This window comes from Gobius niger, assembly GCF_951799975.1.
Source record: "Gobius niger genome assembly, chromosome: 21".
NCBI lineage: Eukaryota > Metazoa > Chordata > Actinopteri > Gobiiformes > Gobiidae > Gobius > Gobius niger.
The window spans coordinates 11,109,090-11,131,341 of NC_136872.1; the positions used below are offsets into that span (position 1 = coordinate 11,109,090).

Below are 22,252 nucleotides of genomic sequence, written 5' to 3' on the forward strand. Positions count from 1 at the left end.
GCTGGTTGGCAACAGAGTGGATTATAGTCTTTTGAATGGGGAAAGATAAAAGTGCATAGTCGCAGCTTGTCATCTCGTGCACGGTGATGGAGGGTGGTGAAGCTTAATGAGATGAGAAGAACAGCGCTTCCGTGTGTTGGAGTATACGGCAAGCAGTGCATCACAGTCTTTGGGACAACCATTGATGCATTTAACGGGCTATAGTACATGTTAAAGTGGACATATCATTCAAATGGGGCTTAAAATAGACTTTGCAACATTATTTTGGGTGCCTCAGCATTGATATTTCATGTTTTATTATTTGAAATTATGTTCCTGTAAGAGTTAAATAGTAACAATGAAATATATGCTAGAGCTGGTGAAGACTTTGACAAGGGCTCCTCCTGCTGGCAGCTGTAGGAATAACTTCCTCTTAACCCCCACCTGAACCAAACACGTTTTCTCCAGTTTGGCTTTACCCAAATCTAAAAGCTTCTTGAGCAAGGCGTCAAAATAGCGACGAAAACGAAGACGAAACTACAACAAAAAAGTGATAATCAAAAAAAAAAAAAAAAGAGCCACAAAAGAGCAAGCAGAAGACGAAAATAAATACAATAAAAACGTGCCGGAAAAGAAACAAAAACGTGACTAAAAAGTGACTAAAAAGTGACTAAAACATGCCGAAAACTTGACAAAAACAATGAAAATAGCAACATAAATTGACAAAAATCATGACAAAAAAGTACAAAAAAAAGACAAAAATCCAACAAAAATATGACAAAAACGAGGCGACAACTCAACCAAAGAGTCCCAATCAGTTTTGAAGGTCTTAGCATTCCAATGAGGCGTTACACTGGCTCATAGGCTGTAAGCCCCAGTCGAGAAACTTTTAGATTTGGATAAAGCCAAACTGGAGAAAATCCGTAAATACTTTCAGTTTCGATTTACGGTGTGGTTTACATCTTCAGCGCGCCGTGATTAACGATACTTTGAGCATTGAACGACTCAGATATAATGTTGGATTATGGGCTTTAAAAATGTGAAGGACAGTTCTGTGTTTTAACAATGGCGCATTTGTATCCAGGAAGAACAGAACGAAGTGCCGACACCATAGAAGAAGAAACCGCTAAATTAAACAGGATTCAAGGCGTTTACCTTAATAAATCCTTTCCATAGTCCCTCTGGGGGTAATACAAGTGTTGATGGGATGATCTCCCCCTGATGTCTCTAGCCAGAAAACCACAATGGCAACTAATACACACTAATAGAATCACGAAGAAGAAGCTAACAGGCTAACGGGCAAAGCTAACTGCGGGCTAGCTCCACTTAAACAGTATTTACAGCCAAGCTTGAGTGAAAAAATTATCTCCATTGTGTAATTGGATGTACAATATCCATCTCTCCCTTTGTCTTTTCTGTCAGCGTAGTATTTACTTTCACGGACAATTAATGAGTATAAAACCGCAACATGCTACGACACCTGCAGTGGCGCTTATGGCCTCTAGGGGCATGAGTTACTTAGTACTGCTTTACACCATCGATTTGTAAGTACCATTTTAAACTAAACAAATGCAGTAAGTTGCAAGCCATTTCCCCACTGTTACTTTCTTACACAGGTCGAGCACCTTAATGTCCTTAGAATGCCCTCCCCCTCCATGGGTAGACCGTTAAAACATTTTTAGCAACTTGTCTATCATTTAACAGCCCCACCTTGTCGTAAGCTGCCTTTAATAAAGCCTTTGACCTTGTGCCTCTGCGCTTGTCCTTACAACAGCTTGTCTCTCCTTGACCTAGAACAACACTTTCACTACAAAAGAACCCTTGCCCCTTAACTCCTTCCCTCCATCCTTGGCACTCGACCCTCCCCCCTCTTATCCCTCGAGCTCCTACCGCCCCAAAGAAAATCTGTATCCGCTTGTCTGGTCCCAAACTTAGGCTCTGCCGGACAAGTCTAGCCCTCACGCTCTTATGAATTCACAAAGAGCAGGCATCAATAATGAAGAAAGTTACTCAATTATTAAGCGCTCTTTACATCACCGGGCTTTACTGTTCTGTTTCGGCGCACCATTACCTGTCCCGCGCTCACTTATTTGCCTGTTCATTTATTCACGGCCTTCCTCTCTCCGCCGCCGCCGCCGCTATCTCTCCTCTTCCTCTCCTCCTCGCCAGAGCTGTCAATCAGAGCGTGGGACTTAGGGACGTAGCGGGAAAAGATGGTGGGAGGACTGCGAGCAACTTGAGAGGGAGAAGACAGTGGCTGCAGTTGACGTGCCTCGCATATGTTCTCGGGGGCAAGTTTTTTATTTTGTTTTGTTTTGCGCAGAGGGGTTGGCGATGTTTACCAAAAAAGACTATTTTCATATATGTTCGGGGATTTACTCTGTATTGGGAGATATTTGTAAAGCATCAGAAGTTAGGAAAAAGCGTCCATGTTAATCTCAGATGGACTTCACGATTGAGTAGAAAAAATACACGTCTTTATAACGTTGCCTTGTAAGCTACAGATGCAAAACAAAAGTGGCTACTTATGCTTCAATGACAAAAGTGAGACACTGCAGGTGAATAGGGATTTTTTTTTTTAATTCAGAGATATCAGTTTGAACCTTCTACTGTAGATCTGACATGAATATGAGAAAAAATGTATTGCAAGTTTATGGTCATTTCATGTTTTCATATAAAAATAAGGCCTTTTATGCCTAAAAAATGCTCAAAATTCCATTATTTTCGACGATGAACGCTGAATAATGGATGGAGCCTGGTTTAAACATATAGTTTTATTTTGTTGACATATTTGTTACTAATACTTGTACAGAGGGGACTTTGTATGTCTTGTTTAGCTTTAAAATAAGATATGTTTTAGTGGAAAAATCTGTAAAAGTTGAAATTTCGCCTTGTTTTTGTGAATTCAAATCAGGAATAAGATATTAAAAAATCCCTCTGAAAAACCTTCAAAGTATTGTCAAGTCCAAGACTGGAAAGTTAGGAAATCTAAGCTACTGATATGGACTCAGCAACAATGAGAGAAAAAGTCTCATGAAATTACAATTTCCCAAATAAATCCATGAACAAACATTGAGTCAGCGCAATAATTAAACATGTTTTTGTGAAGATTAAGTATTCTGTTTGTTTCCAGGTGAAAGTTTTATATGTTAAAGCAGAACTTAGTAACTCATAAGCGCCACTGCAGGTGTCGTAGCATGTTACGTTTTTTTACTTATTAATTGTCCGTGAGAGTAAATACTACACTGACAGAAAAGACAAAGGGAGAGAGGGATATTGTGCATCCAGTTACACAATGGAGATCATTTTTTTCACTCAAACTTGGCTGTTTGACTGTTTAAGTGGCGCTAGCCCGCAGTTAGCTTTGTCCGTTAGCCTGTTAGCTTCTTCTTTGTGATTTTATTAGTGTGTATTGGGGCGTCCGGGTCAGAGCAGGGAAAGTTGCAAGGGTGGTTTTCTGGCCAGAGACACCGGGGGAGATGAAAGACCCTCCAATCATCCCATTAACACTTGTATTACCCCCAGAGGGACTGCTGAAAGGATTTATTAACTCCCTTGTTCATTATTGGTAAGCAATAAATCAGGTATAAGGCAATTAAGGTCTGGACCCTGTGGTGGCCAAATCATATGAGCCATGTTGTCATCTTGGGCAGATTGTTCGAATGTATTCAGAACAAAAATACATCTACTGTAAAATCAAGTACTCTGAAAGATTCCATTGCAAGTCCTTATCATTTTGTTGGTAATTTACAGTATACTCTTTCCGAACAACAATGCTGCTCTTATCTCATAGACGATGCTGTATACTGCACACAGCATGAACCAAACCCCCAGCGGCGCTCGTCCAAAAATATTTTTACTTTGCGTGGAAGAGACCGCCACCTCTGCACGCCCATAAGAAAAAAAGATGTATAGTCCGGTGAAAAAACCCCAAAAAACAACAGAATAAAGCCTTATCCCTTGTTAGCTGATAAAGCCGTGTATTTGAAAGACTCTTCCACTCGACGTGGAGAGACCGGAAGAGAGGCGGCTTAATCCTCGCAGAAAAAAGTGGACGAGATGAGAGCCAGGTCCACTCAGCGCTCCGCCGAGATCTTAGAGGTCGCCCACACAGTCTCCATCAACGGGAACGAAAAGAAGAAGAAAAAAAGACAAAAGACTAGAACACACGCCGGGGGATTGTAAAGGTTTACTTTTTTTTTGGCGTTGTATTATGCAACACAATAGCATAAATGTACGTACACCGCTTTCGAATGTAGCTTGAAACTCAGAGTTATTTCAGAGCCTCTCCACAGTATATCTCAATATGTTCCGAGACCTTTACCCTGTGTTTACTTTTAATTAGCCTCAACAGCTTTGATTTCTGCAGACAGAAGACAGGAGGCTCTTAAAGCTATTGATTCGGTAAACCCACTCATCGCTGCCGGCCAAGGATAGAACTCATGCACAAAGACCAGAGAAATAGTCAGACAATTATATATGTAAAGACTTCAATCAAGGCTTTATGGTGTTCATCTATAAAGCCATATTCACAATGACAGCTTTATATGTTGGTCTTTTTCTAATCATTACTTAGCTTAGCAGATGATGTCTGTGGTAGGAAATCCCTTTTAAACCAGGGAAGTGAGAAAACTCGGGAAAACCTTTTAACCCCCACCAGAACTGAGCTAATTTTCTCTAAAACTGGTTATTTCGTTAAAAATCCATAACCCCGCACAGGAATGGGCTAGAGACTTACTTTTTTTTTTTGACATGCTCAGGAATTCATGCTTCTTCATCTCGGGCCTTATCCTTGACACATGTTGCGTATAGGCTAGTGTAACGCCTCATTTGAAAGCTCAGACCAACAAAACTGATGTCTGTTGTCGCCATGTTCGTCACATTTTTTGTCTCTTTTTTGTTGCTTTCTTCAATGCGTTTACTCCACACCTATTGACACTTTTTAGTCGTGTTTTTCTCTCTTTTTAATTGAGCTATTGTGGCTTTTCCGGCACTTTTTTGTTGCTTCTTTGTTGCTTCTTTGTTGCGTTTTTATGGCTTTTTTGTGGCCCTTTTGTTGTTGTTTTTTGTTATACTTTCATGTTCGTTTTCGTCACTTTTTTGATGTTGAAGACGTTTTTAGATTCTGGTAATCCAAAACTGGAGAAAATGTGCTTGGCTCAGGTATGTTTTTATAAAATATATTATATCTTAATTAATCGGTTAGAGTTAAGGAATCAATGTCAATATCAGGCATGTTTCTTTAAATGATGGTGCTCCAAGGGCATCAACAGCTCATAGTAAACTCATGGAAAAAGCCACACTGTTATATCTTCTCTCCATCTCCATCCGTCAGCCTAAACTGAGCCAATGTATGTCGTCATGTGGCAAAGCACCAGAATACAAATCGCTTTCACACATATCAAATCCTCGACTTTGTTCTACCTGATACTTTCCACCACCACTTCATCCCGAACCTGTGCGCCCGTCCTCTCTCCTTCCTCTTCCTCCCCCCTCCATCTCTGACAGTACCTGAGGGGAGAGGCCACCTGCGGGCCGAGCGGAGCCCGAGCCGACAGCTGTGTGCTCACTCTCTCCGGTGGCCCTTCAATTATTCACTCGGCCTCCTCCCGCACCCGTCTCCGCGCTCTGCCCTTTTCATCTACCACTGCCACACACCGTCGCCGAGCATCCTTACCTCGCTCTGGCCACGTTACGCCGCGTGCATTTGGAATTTTTTCCTCACCTGATTTCATCACACGCTGCCAGACCAAAACAAAACGTCATCAATGGCTAAAACTAAGCAGAAAAAGGGAAGCGCTTAATAATAACTACGCCTTACTTAGCCAAAAAGTGGCAAAGTAGCGTAAGGCTAAGTAAGGCGTAGTTATTATTGTTGCCCTTTTTTGCTTAATTTAAAGGAACAGGCCACCTTTTTTCCATACTGATATATGTTCTTACCTGAGCTTAGACGAGTTGATGCGTACCTGTCTGGTCTTTGTGCCCGTGGAAGACCGTGGTAGCTTCCAACTTCACCCCCGTTTGGAACTATTGGAATACATTGGGAGAGGCTACATGCTAACAACATCTTTACCAGACAGGTACGCATCAATTCGTCTAAACTCAGGTAAAAACATATATCAGTATGGAAAAAACGGTGGCCTGTTCCTTTAAGCCATTGATGAAAACCACACTGCCTGTCAAAAAAAGTCGTAGCTAACAAGCTAACTAATTAGGTCTAGCATTAGGTCTAGAAAGTTAGTTAACAAGCTTGGTAGTTAGCTTAGTTTAAGCCATTGATGAAAACTACACTGCTTGTCAATTTTTTTTAACTAACTCGCTACCTAACAAGTTAACTAGCGGGCTAACTAGCTAACTGACTGTTTGTAACTGACTAACTAACCAAAACTTGCAAACTAACTCAAATAACCAACTAACTAACCATCTAACCAACCAACTAACTGTTTGCAACTAGCTAACCCAACTGATCAACCAACTAACCAACCAACCAACGAATCAGCTAACTAAGCCAACTAAATAAATGCCAAACTCATAATGAGTAGTTCTTCACATACACTTACTTCACTTATTCATTGTTAAGTGTTAGTCAGACTTAAAGGGGCTAGATGCAAGTTAGCCATTTTATACTCGCTACTGCCACCTCAGGTCATACGTGTAACTGCAGCTTCTATATTAAGCACGTGCATGACGGCAATTCGGACCCGAATTAACACGTTTTTGAGTGACAGTGCAGGATTTTAGAGGCAGTTGTGGTGAACAGGTCTGGGCTCATTCTACACATTAGGACATTGTTGGAACATGAAGGGGGAGGAAAATACGTTTAACATTTAATCATTTTAATATTTTTAAACTCTGTATAGTCCCTTTAAACTGTACAGAGTTTAAAAATGGTCAAATTATGTATTTTATTTATGTTAACTCAGGTGCGAAGTGCCGTCACTCATGAGGTTAAAGGCACACTGCGTAACATTTTGGACTATACTGTTGCCATCAGTACAAAACATTTTTCTAATGACCAGCTCGACACAGAAAATGCTATTCCTGCAGTGGGTGATCAAAGAATGGATTTGGATGAGGACCATACCTGTTTAAATCTCAAATTCTGCTGACTTTAGTCACATCTCCATGGAAACGAGCTGGAGACGTACCCACTCCCGGTGAAGTTATGTCATGTCTTAGGAGAGCTGAGGCCGCTCACAGCAAAATTACATGTCTTTTGGGGATATTTTTCAATGCTGAAAATATCTGTCATAAAATAAAAGCTTGTATTTCAATTTTATTTTTTGGGGGGTAAAATTCTACGCGGTGTGGCTTTAATATAGAACCTGCAGTTACGCATAAGACCTGAGGTGGCAGTAGAGAGTATAAAATAGCCACGTTGCATCTAGTCCCTTTAACCAATGGATTGTTCATGATGAATTAGAACATATGAACTATTAAATCCTGACTAAAACCAAACAAACTAACACAAATTAGCAGCTACCTTGTTCCAGCTGCATTCACAATCCCCCACATGTTTTATCTCTCTCTTCATCACTCCATTCTCTTTCCCCAACCCCTTCACTTCACTCCAGCGCTGCCTCTCATGCTCCGTCTGTCTGGCCGCTCTCTCCGTCCCTCTCTTCCTCCCGCGCTCCCCTAAAGATTGATGACTCCCCGCGCCAAGGCGAGTGGGCCTGTTTAAAGATGCATGAGGTGATGAGGCCAACTTCTCCCCGCTTCCATCGCTCCATCTCCGCCGTCCGAACAGCTCTTCTGATGGCGCACGCCACCTCGCTTCAACGACAGGTTTAGGCAGATTCCAGATACAGACCTTAAGCCCACACAGCCCACGCCGGGGGAGTTTTGTGGAGAGTGTCGACGTCGCTGAGCCGGACCGCGGTGTGGAGAATTATGCCGGAGATGACCTGCGACTTCCCGCGACACGCCGCTAAAAGGTTGCCGGTCGTCAGAGTGAAACGGAGAGGAGGGAAGATTGCTACCGCCGCCGCGCTGGAGGACTGTGGTTTGCAAAAATGATTAGGCGTGGAGATCTGGGGTTTTATTCATCCAAGCCGAGCTCAAAGAAAGGGAAAGATGAATTGAGAAATAAATCTACTCCGAATTGACAGCTACCAAAACATTGTCACGAAAACCAGCAAAAAGGGATTATGAGAGAAAAAAAAAATCCAATTAAAAGTTATCAATCATTTGCAAAGGAAAAACCAACAGCAGCAGTTACACCGATGTAATAAAAATCATCTTCAGGACGTCTGCTTGAAAATGAGAACAAAGTAAAAACAGTCCAATGCATTTGTAGTTAGAATGGAGGGGGCCACAATAACATGGGAGAGCTCTGATCATGTTTAACCTCTTACCCCCCGCCTGAACCGAGCAGATTTTCTCCAGTTCGGCTTTACCCAAATCTAAATGATTTTCGGCTGGTCAGCTAACACCTACAAAAGTGATTGTAACTTTTATGCTTAGATATAATACAATAAAAATGAGCGGGTCCCATTCAGGCCTATTCATTGAAAAGGTTTCCGAGTCGTGTGTGAACCTTAATGGCCGCTCTACCTCCTCCTACGCAGCCTGTGCCTGAAAAGGGCAAAAGGGCAGGAAGCCCTGTGCTCGGGGCGGGCGGAGCCTCCACAGAGCTCCAGAGCTTGATTAATAATAAGAATAATAATGCATTGGTTTTATGTAGCGCTTTTCTGGACACTCAAAGATGCTTTACCTTGCACTATTCGTTCACTCCATACTCGGTGGTGGTAAGCTAATATTGTAGCCACAGCTGCCCTGGGGTAGACTGACGGAAGCAAGGCAACCAGTCTGCGCTATCGACCCCTCCGACCACCACCAACCACTCACTCACTCACTACATTCGCCAGGCTTCCCGGTGTTCCCAAACGGTCTCCCATCCCAGTTCTGCCAGGCCCTTCCCTGCTTAACTTCCCAGGTCTGACGGGATTGGGCAGAGCAAAGGCGGTATGATTGACAGGTCATTTTCAGGCCAGTTAATGCACTGAAAATGCTTCCAATTTTCGGGCTTTTAAAAAAAAAAACAGCGTGGTTAAAAATATTTCACCGACCCCAGCATTGTCACATGGGTCATAGCGATTTTTAGAAAAAGAAAAACTCTTTGGAGCCAGGCTTTTAAGCCGTTATTAGGACGTTTGAAGCCTCATTAGAATCAATGGTCCCATTAGGACTGCTACCTTTCACATATATGCATTATAAATATAATCATGTACTAAAAAAAGCTTTTTAATATTTACCACCAAAAAAAAAAAAAAAGAACAAAAAAAAGAAAAAAATCAATGGTCCCAAGCGTCTCTTGGAGTCGCTCCTGGCCACCAGGGGGTGGTATTACAGCAATGTCAGCTCCCATAGAGGACCCTAGAGAAGCACGATCCTTGCCCATTGCTTTTATGTCACGCTATCGCTTAATTTTTGTCACTTTTTGTTGCTCTTTCATCGCTTTTTTTCATTGCTTTGTTGTCGTGTTTTCATCACGTTTTTTGTCTTCTTTTTTTGTCAATTTTTTTTGTGTTGCTTTTTGCTGTGTTTCTGTCACGTTTTTTGTTGCCTTTTCTTTTTGTCGGGTTTTCGTCATGTTTTTATCGTTTTTTTTTTCATGCATTTTGTTGTGTTTTTTCCATGTTTTTTTGTCACTTTTTGTGGCTTTTTCATCGCTCTTTTCCATTACTTTGTTATCGTGTTTTCGTCACATTTTTGTCGCGTTTTCATCCTCGCTTTCGTCGCTATTTTGATCCTTTTTTTTAAGCTTTTAGATTTCAGGAAACTGGCGAAAAATGTGCTCGGTTCAGGTGGGGGTTTAGAGGTTAAAGGATATAAAGATGAAATCGCATTCAGCATTACAACTATTTTGAGGAGATAAAATATGCCAAAACCTGTAGTAAAATTGTGCCAACACCATAATCCTAAACCAGCAGGCTAATGCTCATAACAGACCTGGACCTGGTTCTCTGCCCATCTCCTAAATTACTACATCATGGTCGACGCCGTTCACTCCAGAGTCTTCCTTACACAAGAATAAACTTATCACCTGAACAAACTTTAATCAGCCCTTAATAATTTGCCTCGAGCAGTCTTTGCCCCGACCGCACACACCTCTCCAACACTGGTCATTAAAAAGGGTCAGAACGTCTCCGTCGCGATAAGCATTTCATCAATTCAAATTACCTTATTCCAACTCGACGTATCAACAATCTGAACTAAAGATTCAAACGTTATACACACAATGATGATCTTTATATTCTGCAGTAAAAATCCACCACATTAGCGCGGCCAGACAGAGGTCTTCCCGGCCGTAATTATAACAAACTCAATCATTCAGGACCCAAGAATAAAAGGGGAGAGAGTGGACAACACTGTCATGTGACCCGTGATTAGTGAGGCAGCGTTTTTTGACCCCCGCGCCGACTAATAGACCGGCCGCAGCGAAGCATGCCAAAGGAGAAAGAAAGCGGGGAGCGGACCCGGGCAAATCCTCAAACGGAGGATAAGAGGGGGGACGCTCGCCGTGTCGTCTCGGAACAAAGGAAGACAATTACAAGCAAGGTTGGCGCCAAGGTTAATGTTTGGAGTGAGATAAGAACAACAACATTAAAGTTTGGAGACGGCATTGGCTGAAATTACAGAGCGATCTATCACCGGGTGGGCTGATCCGCCTTTTGCGCAACTCTCATTTGAAGTGCAACAACATTTAGTGTCATTGGCATCTTATCAGCCGAGAGCACTTGGTAGGGACTTCTTCAGAGCACAGCGAGTTCTAACATCAGCTTTATAGTTCACGACTCAAATGCAATCAGTAGAAAATCCCGCGTAGAGGAGTATGAGAAATATTGAGTGAGCGAGCGTGTTTTCAAATTTAGACGTCTGGCTTTTAATTACGAAACTCGGAAGCTTAATTGAAATTCCAGAGTTTATAATTAATATATTAATTGATTTCTGGGTTGTTGGTAAATGTTATGCGTTAAAAGGAACAGGCCACCGTTTTTACATACTGAGATATGTTCTTGCCTGAGCTTAGACGAGTTGATACGTACCTGTCTGGTCTCTGTGCGTGCCCTCAGTCACGCAAAACGACCAAAGATGATGTTAGTCTTTAGCCTCTCCCATTGTATTCCTATGGCTCCAAACGGGGGTGAAGTTGGAAGCTACCACGCTCTTCCACGGGCAAAGACCAGACAGGTACGCACCAACTCGTCTAAGTTCAGGTAAGAACATATCTCAGTATGGAAAAAACGGTGGCCTGTTCCTTTAATGTCTAAAATGGAAGGGCTGGAAGGGAGAAGGGCTGAAACGACTAATCGATTATTTTAGTAACCGATTTATCGTTTTCTGGGAAACACAAACTCAAATAGAGCACAGACAGACAGTTTGTACTTTTTGATTAAACCTACAAACATTCACTTTAAAGGAACTATACAGAGCATAAACAAGTTAAAATGATGTATTTTCATCCCCCTACATGTTCCAGCCATGTCCTAATGTGTAGAATGAGCCCAGAACTGTTCACCACAACTGCCTCTAAAATCCTGCACTGTCACTCAAAAAGTTGTTACTTAAAGAGGGGGGTATTATGCTTTTTTCAATCACATGGCACCAGTCTATATCACACTACAATGATGACCAAACCTTCTGTTGGTCTGTAAATGCAGTAAATTAGAATAACTGCCTTGTATAAAATTGCTCTCTCAAAATGGCTGCAGCGAATGTCTTGAAATAGGCCTCTGTCTCTTTAAGAACCTCTGACCCTTTCCGACAGGACTCAGGCAAACCTATCCCTAAAATGGCCGCCAGCAGAGTTTTTACAGATTACTCAAAAATACGTGAATGTGCCAAGGCAACACTTCAGGCATGTTTTTAATGATGGAATGACATAATAACATGATGTAAAGCTTGAAAGAGTCGATTTGCATAATACCCCCCCTTTAATATAGAAGGTGCAGCTACACATATGACCTGAGGTGGCAGTAGTGAGTATAAAATGGCCAACTTGCATCTAGCCTCTTTAAAGCTTTAACCTTGACAGCCTTACTTTGTATGCAACTTTTTTTCAGTCGTAGAGTAAAATCTTTTTGTTCTCTAATAAATATATTGAAAAAGCAGTTGTCTGAAAGTTGGAAAGCTTGCATCAAGAAAATCACGCGGGTGAAGAATTGGGGCGTTTGGAAGGATTCGTGAGGGCAGGACTGTTTAAAAACAGTAAATCCCATGTGCTCAATGCTTGGTTAAACGAGTGTGAATGGTTGCTTGTCCACGCCGTTCAAATCAGCCCTGGCTCCTGCCCTTGACTCTGATCCAAAAGAATCTGTTTAATAAGATACTGAAGGAATCTCAAGAAAAGCAGGACCACATCTAATATGTGACACAGCATCTGTCAAAGCACAGACGACGGCAGACAGTCACATCGCTGATTCTTGTTCTGTTCCGCCGCGAAAAAAAAAAAAAAAGTCTAAATGCTGGCCAACAAACGGCAAGTCTGAGCGAAAAACAAAAGATAAGAGAGCCTTAAAAAAAAAAAAAAGAAAGAGGCGAGTGACCAGAAAGCAAAGCGGTTGGAGAACAACAGATTTTGACAGACACATGGAAAAGACAATGCAGCACACCGGCGAGTATAGAGGAACCGGGCGCAGACAGCAGCTGATGATGACTACTCCACACACACAACAGCCAGGAGGAAGTTCACGGTACCTTCTTTATCCGCTCGGAAGATGAAGGTCCGCAGGGCAGTGACCACTTCGAATTTGTTCTCTCCCAGTCCTCGCACCTGTCGGATCGCGCTGGTCAGAATCATGCCTTTGGAGTACATTTCCTGCGCAGACACAAAACCACAACCGTCTCCGTTTGTACCGTAAATGCATTGCCATAATATTATCGAGCAGCGGTTCATCCCAATACAAACAATCTGCACTTTGGCAAATTTCTATTCAGCCCCGCACTGTAATACCAAAGGGGTTGCTGTTGTTGTTGAGCGTATTCAATTTCGCAGCAGACATCCTCATCAAGTCGGAGCAACCCATCAATAAGGCATTAAATACATTTGCAGTAATAGCTCCGCCATTTAATTTCTATCACGGAGCCCAGGGCATTAGAAAGCAAAATGTGTCTTTCTCCCTACATAGCCTCTGCTTTGAGAGCTACACAACATGGACCCAAAATACTGTTAAAGCAATATTCGACCCCCCAAGGCAAGGTTAATGTGTAGAGGATAATTCATACATAAGGCAATTCGAAAAGTGCTTCACAGTTGCATAAAATTACAAGAAAACAGATCAAATCAGTAAAGGAAGCAAACAGCTAACAGGCTAGCGGGCAAAGCTAGCTGCGGGTTAGCGCCACTTTAACGGTATTAAAAGCCAAGTTTGAGTGAAAAAAAAAATATCTCCATTGTGTCATTGGATGTACAATATCCCTCTATCCCTTTGTCTTTTCTGTCAGCGTAGTATTTACTCTCACAGACAGTTAATGAGTAAAAAAAAACGCAACATGCTACAACACCTGCAGTGGCGCTTATGGTCTCTAGGGGCATGAGTTACTTAGCACTGCTTTAAAACGATACCAATATGGTATTGGAAAAAAAAAGTAGGGACTACAGGTATTGAAAAAACTAATGTATCAAAAGCAGGTACGGAAAATTTTATATCTTTGGAGCCAAGTTTTGATTAAAGGAAGTGTTGGCTGTTTCAGCTCAAATAAATGATTTTTTTCCCCATTTCCCCCCCACACATTTTCGCCCAATTTTGTTCACATTTTTCTTATATTTTTTTCCCCCCCGATTGTTTTTGTTTTGCTAATTTTTTCCCCATTTTCCCCATTCTGTCCCCAATTTAAACCCAGCATTTCCAAATTTTTCCCCATTTATTTTATTTTTTTTAAACAAAATTGGCCTCTATTTTCCCCCCAATATGATTCCCCATGTATCACACATTTCTTGGCACTGTAGACGAACCCAACATTGTAGATTTGCAGATCTTTCACACATTAATGTTCTGTTTTCTGGTTCTAGATGACAAATATTTTCATATAGCCATCGTAAAAAGAATCGTTCAGGTATTGGTATCGAAAACAAAGTATCGTTACTGTATTTTACTGCAGCCTATGGAGATTGAAACTTTTTTATTTATTTTATGAAATTGTAACTAATGATTTGTTTTCTTGATTTTCATTGTGTTTTTAATGCTTTTTTGTGTGTTTTTAATGCTTTTTATTCTATTTTTACTATGTTTGGTGTTACTGTGAGGCTCATTGAGTTGTCTTGTACATGAAATGTGCCATACAAATAAACTTGCCTTGCCTTGCCTTGCCTTGCCTTAAAGTATCGGTATTGGTTTAAAATTGGAAAATCCTGATTAGGGCTGGGTATCGTTCATTTTTTTCCAATACTTGCCCTGTTTTGGTCCCGATTCGGTGTTAGTAACAATGTATGCTCAAAAATAGACTTCACTTATTTGCCTCGGCGCGCAGACACACACACAACGCAAACAGTGCCGTCATGAGGGTGCTAAAACAAATGTTCAAGCTAAAAACAAACTTTTCTGATATTATAAAAAGGGCACAATTCGCAGTAGGGTTTTGGCACAGAACAGGAAGTGCTTGTCGGGTACGTGGGGGAATTGGTGCGCGTGTTGTTTTATTACCCACGATGCAGTTCTAGAGGAGGCATCCAAATAAGGAGTGTGTGTCGCATGGAGGCAGTGTGACCCTCTTACGGTCTCCCCCGACAATGGCAATTAAAAGTACTGGGTCATTTGCAACGGGTAAAAGAGAAATAAAGGGCACAAATAGCAAACCTACTTTTATGTTTTCACAAGCTGTACAAGTAACGGTAGCAGTATATTTATTTACAGGGCATCTGGTGAGCTTTATCAATAATGACTTTAAACGCTTCAATAAGTCCTATTGGCTTTGAACTGGATGCTTCATGGTTAATTTTGGATATAATGCAGCTGTATTCACAAGCAGTTGAACAAGGTGAAGAAATACAAGGAGACGCATGTTACAAGGAGAAAAAAGAGGTACTGTATATTCCGAACTATAAGTCGCTCCAGAGTATGAATCGCCCCAGCCAAAAAAATGCATAAAAAAAAGAATAAAAAAACATACATAGTCGCTCCGGAGTATATATCGCACCAGTCAAAAAAATGCATAAAGAAGAAGAAAAAAACATGTATAAGTTGCTACGGAGTATAAATCGCACCAGACAAAAAAATGCATAAAGAAGAAGAAAAAAACATGTATAAGTTGCTACGGAGTATAAATCGCACCAGACAAAAAAATGCATAGAAAAAGAAGAACAAAACATATATAAGTCACTCCAGAGTATAAATCACGCCAGCCAAAAAATGCATGAAGAAGAAAAAAACATATATGTTGCTCCGGAGTATAAATCGCACCAGCCAAAACATGCATAAAGAAGAAAAAAAATCTAAATGTGTTTCACTACGGAGTATAAATCGCACCAGCCAAAAAATGCATAAAGAAGAAGAAATAAACATATATAAGTTGCTCCGGAGTATAAATCGCACCTGCCTTGGGAACTACCTGGGCATGGAGGCATAACTGCACCATTGACAAGCCTCTCCCGGCAGCACGTTGTTCAAGCTCTCATTTGCAAACTCGTTCCTCTAGCTGTGGCCATCAAGCTTTTAGCCCGAGATTAGCATTTTTTGTTTTCTTCATTGTAGTAAGAGTAACCTCCGCTTTTCCCCAGTCCCTCACAAATTTCTCGCTCGCTCCAAACTTTGTTTCTGCTGCTCGATTTGTTCAATGTTCAGTGGTACAGGAGCAGCAGACACTGGTACACAAGCCTAGAGCGCCCTCTAGCGGCTGGCAGTGTGAAAATAACAAGTCGCACCTGAGTATAAGTCGCACTCCCAGCCAAACTATGAAAAAAAGAAAGACTTCAAGCTGTATGTACTGTATGCAGTTGTATTGCTGTGACTGGCCTGACATATTTGGACCATCAACTTCTAATAACTAAAACAATTATTCCAAACCAAACAACAGTGTAAATGTATGAGTAGCTCAGTGAGTTTTAAATATGATAATCTCAGACAATGTTGTACCGCGAGGCACTGATGTGAAAGGCAGCACAGGCTCAATCTGTGGTGAGCGGAAAGTCACTGGGCTGTTAAAAAAAAAAAAAAAAGCGTACATCGGTGCCAACATTACATTATTCATGACAATAATGTCATTATCATCGCAAAGTGTAAAAAACAGACTTTTTCTCTGTGTGGCTCAGCGTTGGGCCTGACCTGAATTTTAATTGCGCGTTGTTGCCGGCACAATGCCACCGAGCTCTGTACTGTACCGACGCCTCCGTGTCTGACTGGGAGAGGGGAAGGGGAGGAATAAGAAAGATGAACTCGTGACTCGCTATTGCCGTTTATAATTAAGCTACTGACCTTGCCGTCCACAAAAGCTTCTTTCTAGAGACTACAGGGCCAAAAATACCCGTCAGTTAGCGAGCGAGGGCGATTGTCTAATGGAAAAAAAAAGAGAAAAATTAGGTTTGTGTGAAAGGCCAAGGAGAGGACAGAGAGGAAAAATTGGAAGATGGTCGAGATACACACACAAAAAAAAGATACATACAGGACAAAGCGTTGGTGGAAAAAAACGTGAAGCGTGCGGAGGACAGAGGTGGAGGAGGTGTGCTCACGAGGGTCAGCGGGAGGTCTTCCTCGCATTAAGACTTCGGTGTGTTAACAATGGCAAGAAATGCTCAACCTAATTACTGTCCGCCCGAGCTATGCATTCCTCTCCCCGGGAGTCTTACACCAATATCTGGCTCTAAATTTAGACAGAAGTTAACAGAAGGTGAGGATGGTGCGCAAGCCTGGGTGGATTGTTTCGGTGTGCAGATAATTATACCGCCGCTTGGGTAATTAATTGTTTCAATTCCTCTTTCGGGGTCATCCAGGAGAAAAGCTTGTTTAATTGTGAGTTTGTGCATCTGTAAATACTGAGAGGAGAGGATGGTACACTGTATAGCACAACAGGGGCATCTTAATCACTCCACTACTCCTGTATAGTTACAGTAGTACTCACTGGACAGCGATACGCTGTTCACAATATCAAGTCAACAAGCGTGATTTAGATACACTTTAGAGGCTTCATGATTGGAGTTATTGCAGTTTTAGGTGAGACAATGTCCATATCGCAAGACACAATGTATCACTGAATGTGTCACTGAAGTCTTATACTGTACCTGTCCAGGATTTGAAAAGTTTTTGCTTGCACAGCCCAAAACAAAAACAAAAAGGTAATTTGTTTCACACCTTTGTTATTTGGTCATGTATGAAACAAAGGTGTTAGTTATGGTTTTTCTAATTTAGTTCCATGATTATCTTTGCTTTGGGTTCATTGTCGACACGCTACGCTAAAAAATGATTTGTGTATATATTCAATAGAATGTACTGTGTTGAAATGGTTTGGAAAAATATTGCATTATCTTATTCAAGACCAACTGTATGTATACCTTACCCGTGTTGGACAGTAACAGAATATATGTATATATTTGCGTGACTGTGTCAGGTACAGTTACTATGCTGAGGCATTACATTTTCGCTTAGTGCATAACATTCATAAAAGAAAAGTTCATCTCTATAGCGATTCTCTTTAGAAATCAATGATCCATCTCTCCTTCGCTCCATTTGCAAAGAGTTTTTGTGTTTTTAATCAGGGGTGAATAGGTTGATAACAGGCAGTGAAACAAGCGTAGCTACATGTTTTTAATCATCAGTAAATATTACAAAAGTAACAAAAAACAGATATGACTTTTATCAGTAACTAAGGAACATAACATATTACTCAAACAACATACAGGAATGTATTAGCAGTGTTGCGGAGAACACTTCATAATTGTATTTAGTTACTGAATACTGGATACTTGCCTTAAAATGTATTTTGTAAAGTATTCTGTTGCTTTGTCTAATCAGTGTACTGTATTCTGAATATGTTGCATACTTTTAGAATACTTTCACATTGATTGTCATTATATTTATTTGTAAATATGGCGTATAATTACAAAAATGAAAACTACAATTGTTGAACTACCTGCTATAAACTCACTTACCATTAATTAGAAACTTTAACTCTCTTGATAAATGGAGCAGCAGATACTGTGCAATAAGGTGTTTTAAATCTTTACTTAGTGCAATATGGAGCTAAAATGTAATGATTGATACTGAGATGTATTCCATTGATGCTCGGAAAGTATCTGTATTCTAAATGCTCTCAAATGAAAGTGTAACTTTACCAGCATACAGTTACTCAACATGAGTATTCTAAATACATGTATTTAGTTAACACTGTGCATTAGTCATTACAATTTAAGTAACTTGAGTCACGAGTCCATTTAAATGGTTTGTACTGAGTATGAACAGAAACTCCCGCCAAATAAAAGGCAGCACCAAATCAAATCAGATCTGCGGTTCTGTGTAGCCAACGTCGACAAAACAAAACACAGGAGAATGGGGAAAGCAAAGGAAATGGAAATCTTTGACTATATTTTTGCTCAGGGCATTATTACTATTTTCAGTTAGTATTTTTTACCAAAAGTAACTCAAAGTAGTGTAACACAGCTACATTTTTGAAACAGTGATATGTAATACAAACATATTACATTTGTAAACCTGTAAAACTGTATTATATTCTCTATTAGTAGTTAAAGTTACTTGCCTGGCACTGTTAATCATACGCCATATTTATACATAAATATAATGCAAATCAATGTGAAAGTATTCAAAGCATTTATAGTACAATAATCTGATTGGACAGAGTAAGGGGAGACGTTACAGATATTCAGTATTTTGCAATGAAGTACAATTTCAAAGAATTCTCCCCAACACTCACCTTTCCAAACACAACATACACATTAGTGCTAACGAATCGAGAACGCAAATCCACCAGGAAAAGCAATGACCATTCACCTTGCTGGGGTTTCCAGTGTAGTCAAACAAAAAAAGGGCCCCCCCACATGTCCACAGAACCCATGTGTGCACACTGCTCTCCAGAGGACGCGCTGCCAAGAAAGCAATGAGGCCGAACCAACCTCCCTTTTTCTGCGACGAAGCCCCCGCACCTGACGCGCTTCCCCCGTGCCAGCCACTCTTTACTAATTCATACTTACCCTGACCGCCACCCTTTACCCCACAACCCCCACCGCCACCACAACAGGCAAATGTCATCACCCCCCCCTTGTCACAAAGCGTCACTCCGTGTCACTCTCGACTGCCGGCCCTGTTTGTCTCCCGTTTGGTTTCAAAAGCGGCCCAGTAAAACTTCAGGAAACAATTAAGCCGGCGCAATTGAGCTAAAGCCTACAATAATAGAGGCACCGTGTAGAGAGGGGGGGAGCGGGGAGGAGGGCGGAAAAGGGTGGAGAGAGAGTTCTTTTTTTTTTTTGTTTATCGCTGGCATGAAGTTAAGAGTCAGACGCGGATTCAGTGGAGACACAAGGACACCAAGTGGTGAGAGAGGGTACTGCGTCCAAGGCGATAAGCATTCATGGAGTGAGGTCTCGAGCACTATAGAAGGCTGTCTGAGGAAGCAGTGCTTAAAGGTAAGTGTTTTTTGAGAATATGGCAAGAATGCTGTTATGCAAAAGGAGCAGAGGAATGTTTAGCGCAAGATACTTCGATATGATGACTGAGATGAAAGGTAAAAGGATTGAATGAGAGCAAAATGATGCTGTTCAGGTAAAAAAAAAAAAAAAAAAAACTCTGGTTAATAACCTTGACCACGTTTCGAAATGCTTTTGTTGATGGACTTTTGGAGTATGTGTGAAATATAATGAGTGTGACTGGAAGGCAGCGACTTGCAGCCGAGTTCTGGTGCTGGCATTGAATCAAAGCTAAGTTGAGCAAAAGAAAGGCTTCTGTTCAAAGAGCCACTCGGCGCTACAGTAAGGATCCGTGCGGCCCATGGGACACACCGGCGGAGGCAGTAAGCACTGGGGCTTTCGAGAGGCTCAGGCGGAGAGCTTTCCAGTGCCAGGCAGACACAAAGGCGGACAAATCAGACAGACGAACAGCCGCGCTTGGCAGGCTGATCTCACGACCTAAAACCTCATCTTCTCTCTGGCCTCCTCTCGCCTTCCAAATCTCGTCTTTTTTTATTATATATATATATATATATATATTCCCCTGCGCAACTTCTCCAACCTTCAGACAGGCTTTGAGACCGTTTTATTTATTTTTTTCTCTCACAAACACGTCAGACGCCCGTGACACAGGACAGCGCCCTCAAGAGCTACATCTCCGAGCGGCAGGAGTCAAAGCCGACGTTGATGAAATCAGGCGAAAGGGTGAGATTGAAAGAGCCGAGACACAAGTGAGACTGGAGATCAGGGTACTCTCCCACGCCACCGACGCTGCCCCGCGCGTGACATCACCGCGGACACGGGCCTTCACGCTGGGACGGAGATTAAACGCGATTAGGTTCGTCTGTGCCTGACAGAGCCGCCGGGATTTGGAGCTGCCGGGAGAGATTTCGGTGGGCGCCCTGAAGAACAAGGGTGGGGCGGTTTATTGCACAAGCGTGTCATTTTGAAGGAATAAAATTAAGTGTAGCCTCCAGATGCCGTCAAAGTACTGTATATTCCAAGACAATCTGGGGCTATTTAAGTGAAATAGCGGAGAACCAACATAAGATGAATATTTGGTCATCAACAAAAGTGTAACTAACACTACTTTACATGTAATATGGCTCTAGACAATGGGGAGTAGAAACTATGAAGTGCTAGCAATGAATATTGCATTTGCCCTTAAAGGAACAGGCCACTGTTTTTCCACACTGAGATATGTTCTTACCCGAGTTTAGACGAGTTGATACGTACCTGTCTGGTCTTTGTGCGTTGCCCGTGGAAGAGCTTGGTCGCTTCTAACTTCACCCCGTTGGGAGCCATAGGAATATACTGGGAGAGGCCAAATGCTAACAACATCTTTGGTCGTTTAGCGTGACTATGGGGATATAGTTCTTACCTGAGTTCAGACAAGTTGATACGTATCTGTCCGGTCTTTGTGCGTGCCCGTGGACGAGTGTGGTAGCTTCCAACTTAATCCCCGTTTGGAGCCATAGGAATATAGTGGGAGAGGCCAAATGCTAGCAACATCTTTGGTCGTTTTGCGTGACTGAGCGCACGCACAAAGACCAGACAGGTACGCATCAACTCGTCTAAGCTCAGGTAAGAACATATCTCAGTTTGTAAAAATTGTGGCCTGCTCCTTTAAGAAACACACAACACGCAACCAATACATAGCTGAATTTGTGCCATGAACAGAGGTATTGCACTGTGCCTATGAAACCACTCCACATTCTGCAGAGGGAGCAGTGGGCGCTGCAAGGCCTCAGCTGGCCGCACAAAGCAGGAGTGACGGAGAGATTGTGCTCGACCTCTCCACTCACCCAAAACATGATAAAGCCCCGCGCTTTCTCAAAGGGGAGAGTCACATTGTCTGGGTGACTTCTAAAACTCGAAAACAACAGTCTATGACACGGGCGCGCACGCACACGCACACACGCACGGAAACTTTGAAAAACTGCCATGCCTCCGCCGACAGTGACACAAAGTAAAAGTGCTGAGTGGCTGGCCTCCCCACCGATCCCCGCTCTGCCGGCGACAGAGCATGTCCTGATAAATAAAGCAATGCAAAGAGAAAATGCAGAGGGAGAGAGGGGGGGGGGGGGGGGAGAGAGAGGGAGAGCAGCGGGCTATAATTAGTAAGTGATTAACGAGCGAGCTTCAGACAGGTCCCACATCATTGATTGTGATGTTGTGCAGAGCTGCTGCAGCAAAAACACCGTGGCCCAGGGAAGGCGCGGCGGGTCAGCGTCCGCAAACACACAACGAGCCCAGGCTGCTGTTGGAAGCTATAGAACGGTCATTAGCCACAACACTGGGGCAGGTTAGCCGCTCCGGGAACATCGAATTATAGCACTGAAAGACTTTTTGAAAGGACGCGGCTTAAGTGAAAAAACAAAACATGTACTTAACCACATACAGGCCTGCGCGTCTGTCCGTGGTAAAGAGCTGGTATTAACGCTTTTATCTCGTAACGGCAGTGGCTGGCAATTTGCATAAACTAAATGCGAAAGTCACTGCTTGTTCAGAGTTTGGGCCTGCAGATGCCGCCATAGAAAAAAAACAACAACAACACAATTCATCAACATCCAACAAAACAGCCAGTTCCAGTTAAAGGAGAACTAACTAACTTCTGCCCCTAGAGGCCACAGGTGCCACTGCAGCTGTCGCGGCATGTTG

The 22,252-nt window shown here is 42.1% G+C and overlaps 1 protein-coding gene across 1 annotated transcript in view; it reads right to left on the reverse strand.

Annotated features, from left to right (window-relative positions):
* The window catches only part of arap2 (ArfGAP with RhoGAP domain, ankyrin repeat and PH domain 2), a 154,561-nt gene that overhangs the window by 113,071 nt on the left and 19,238 nt on the right, over positions 1-22,252 (reverse strand). The window contains exon 7 of the mRNA XM_079579837.1: positions 12,682-12,802. Coding sequence (XP_079435963.1) covers positions 12,682-12,802 — 121 coding nt within the window. The remainder of the gene's footprint in view (positions 1-12,681; positions 12,803-22,252) is intronic.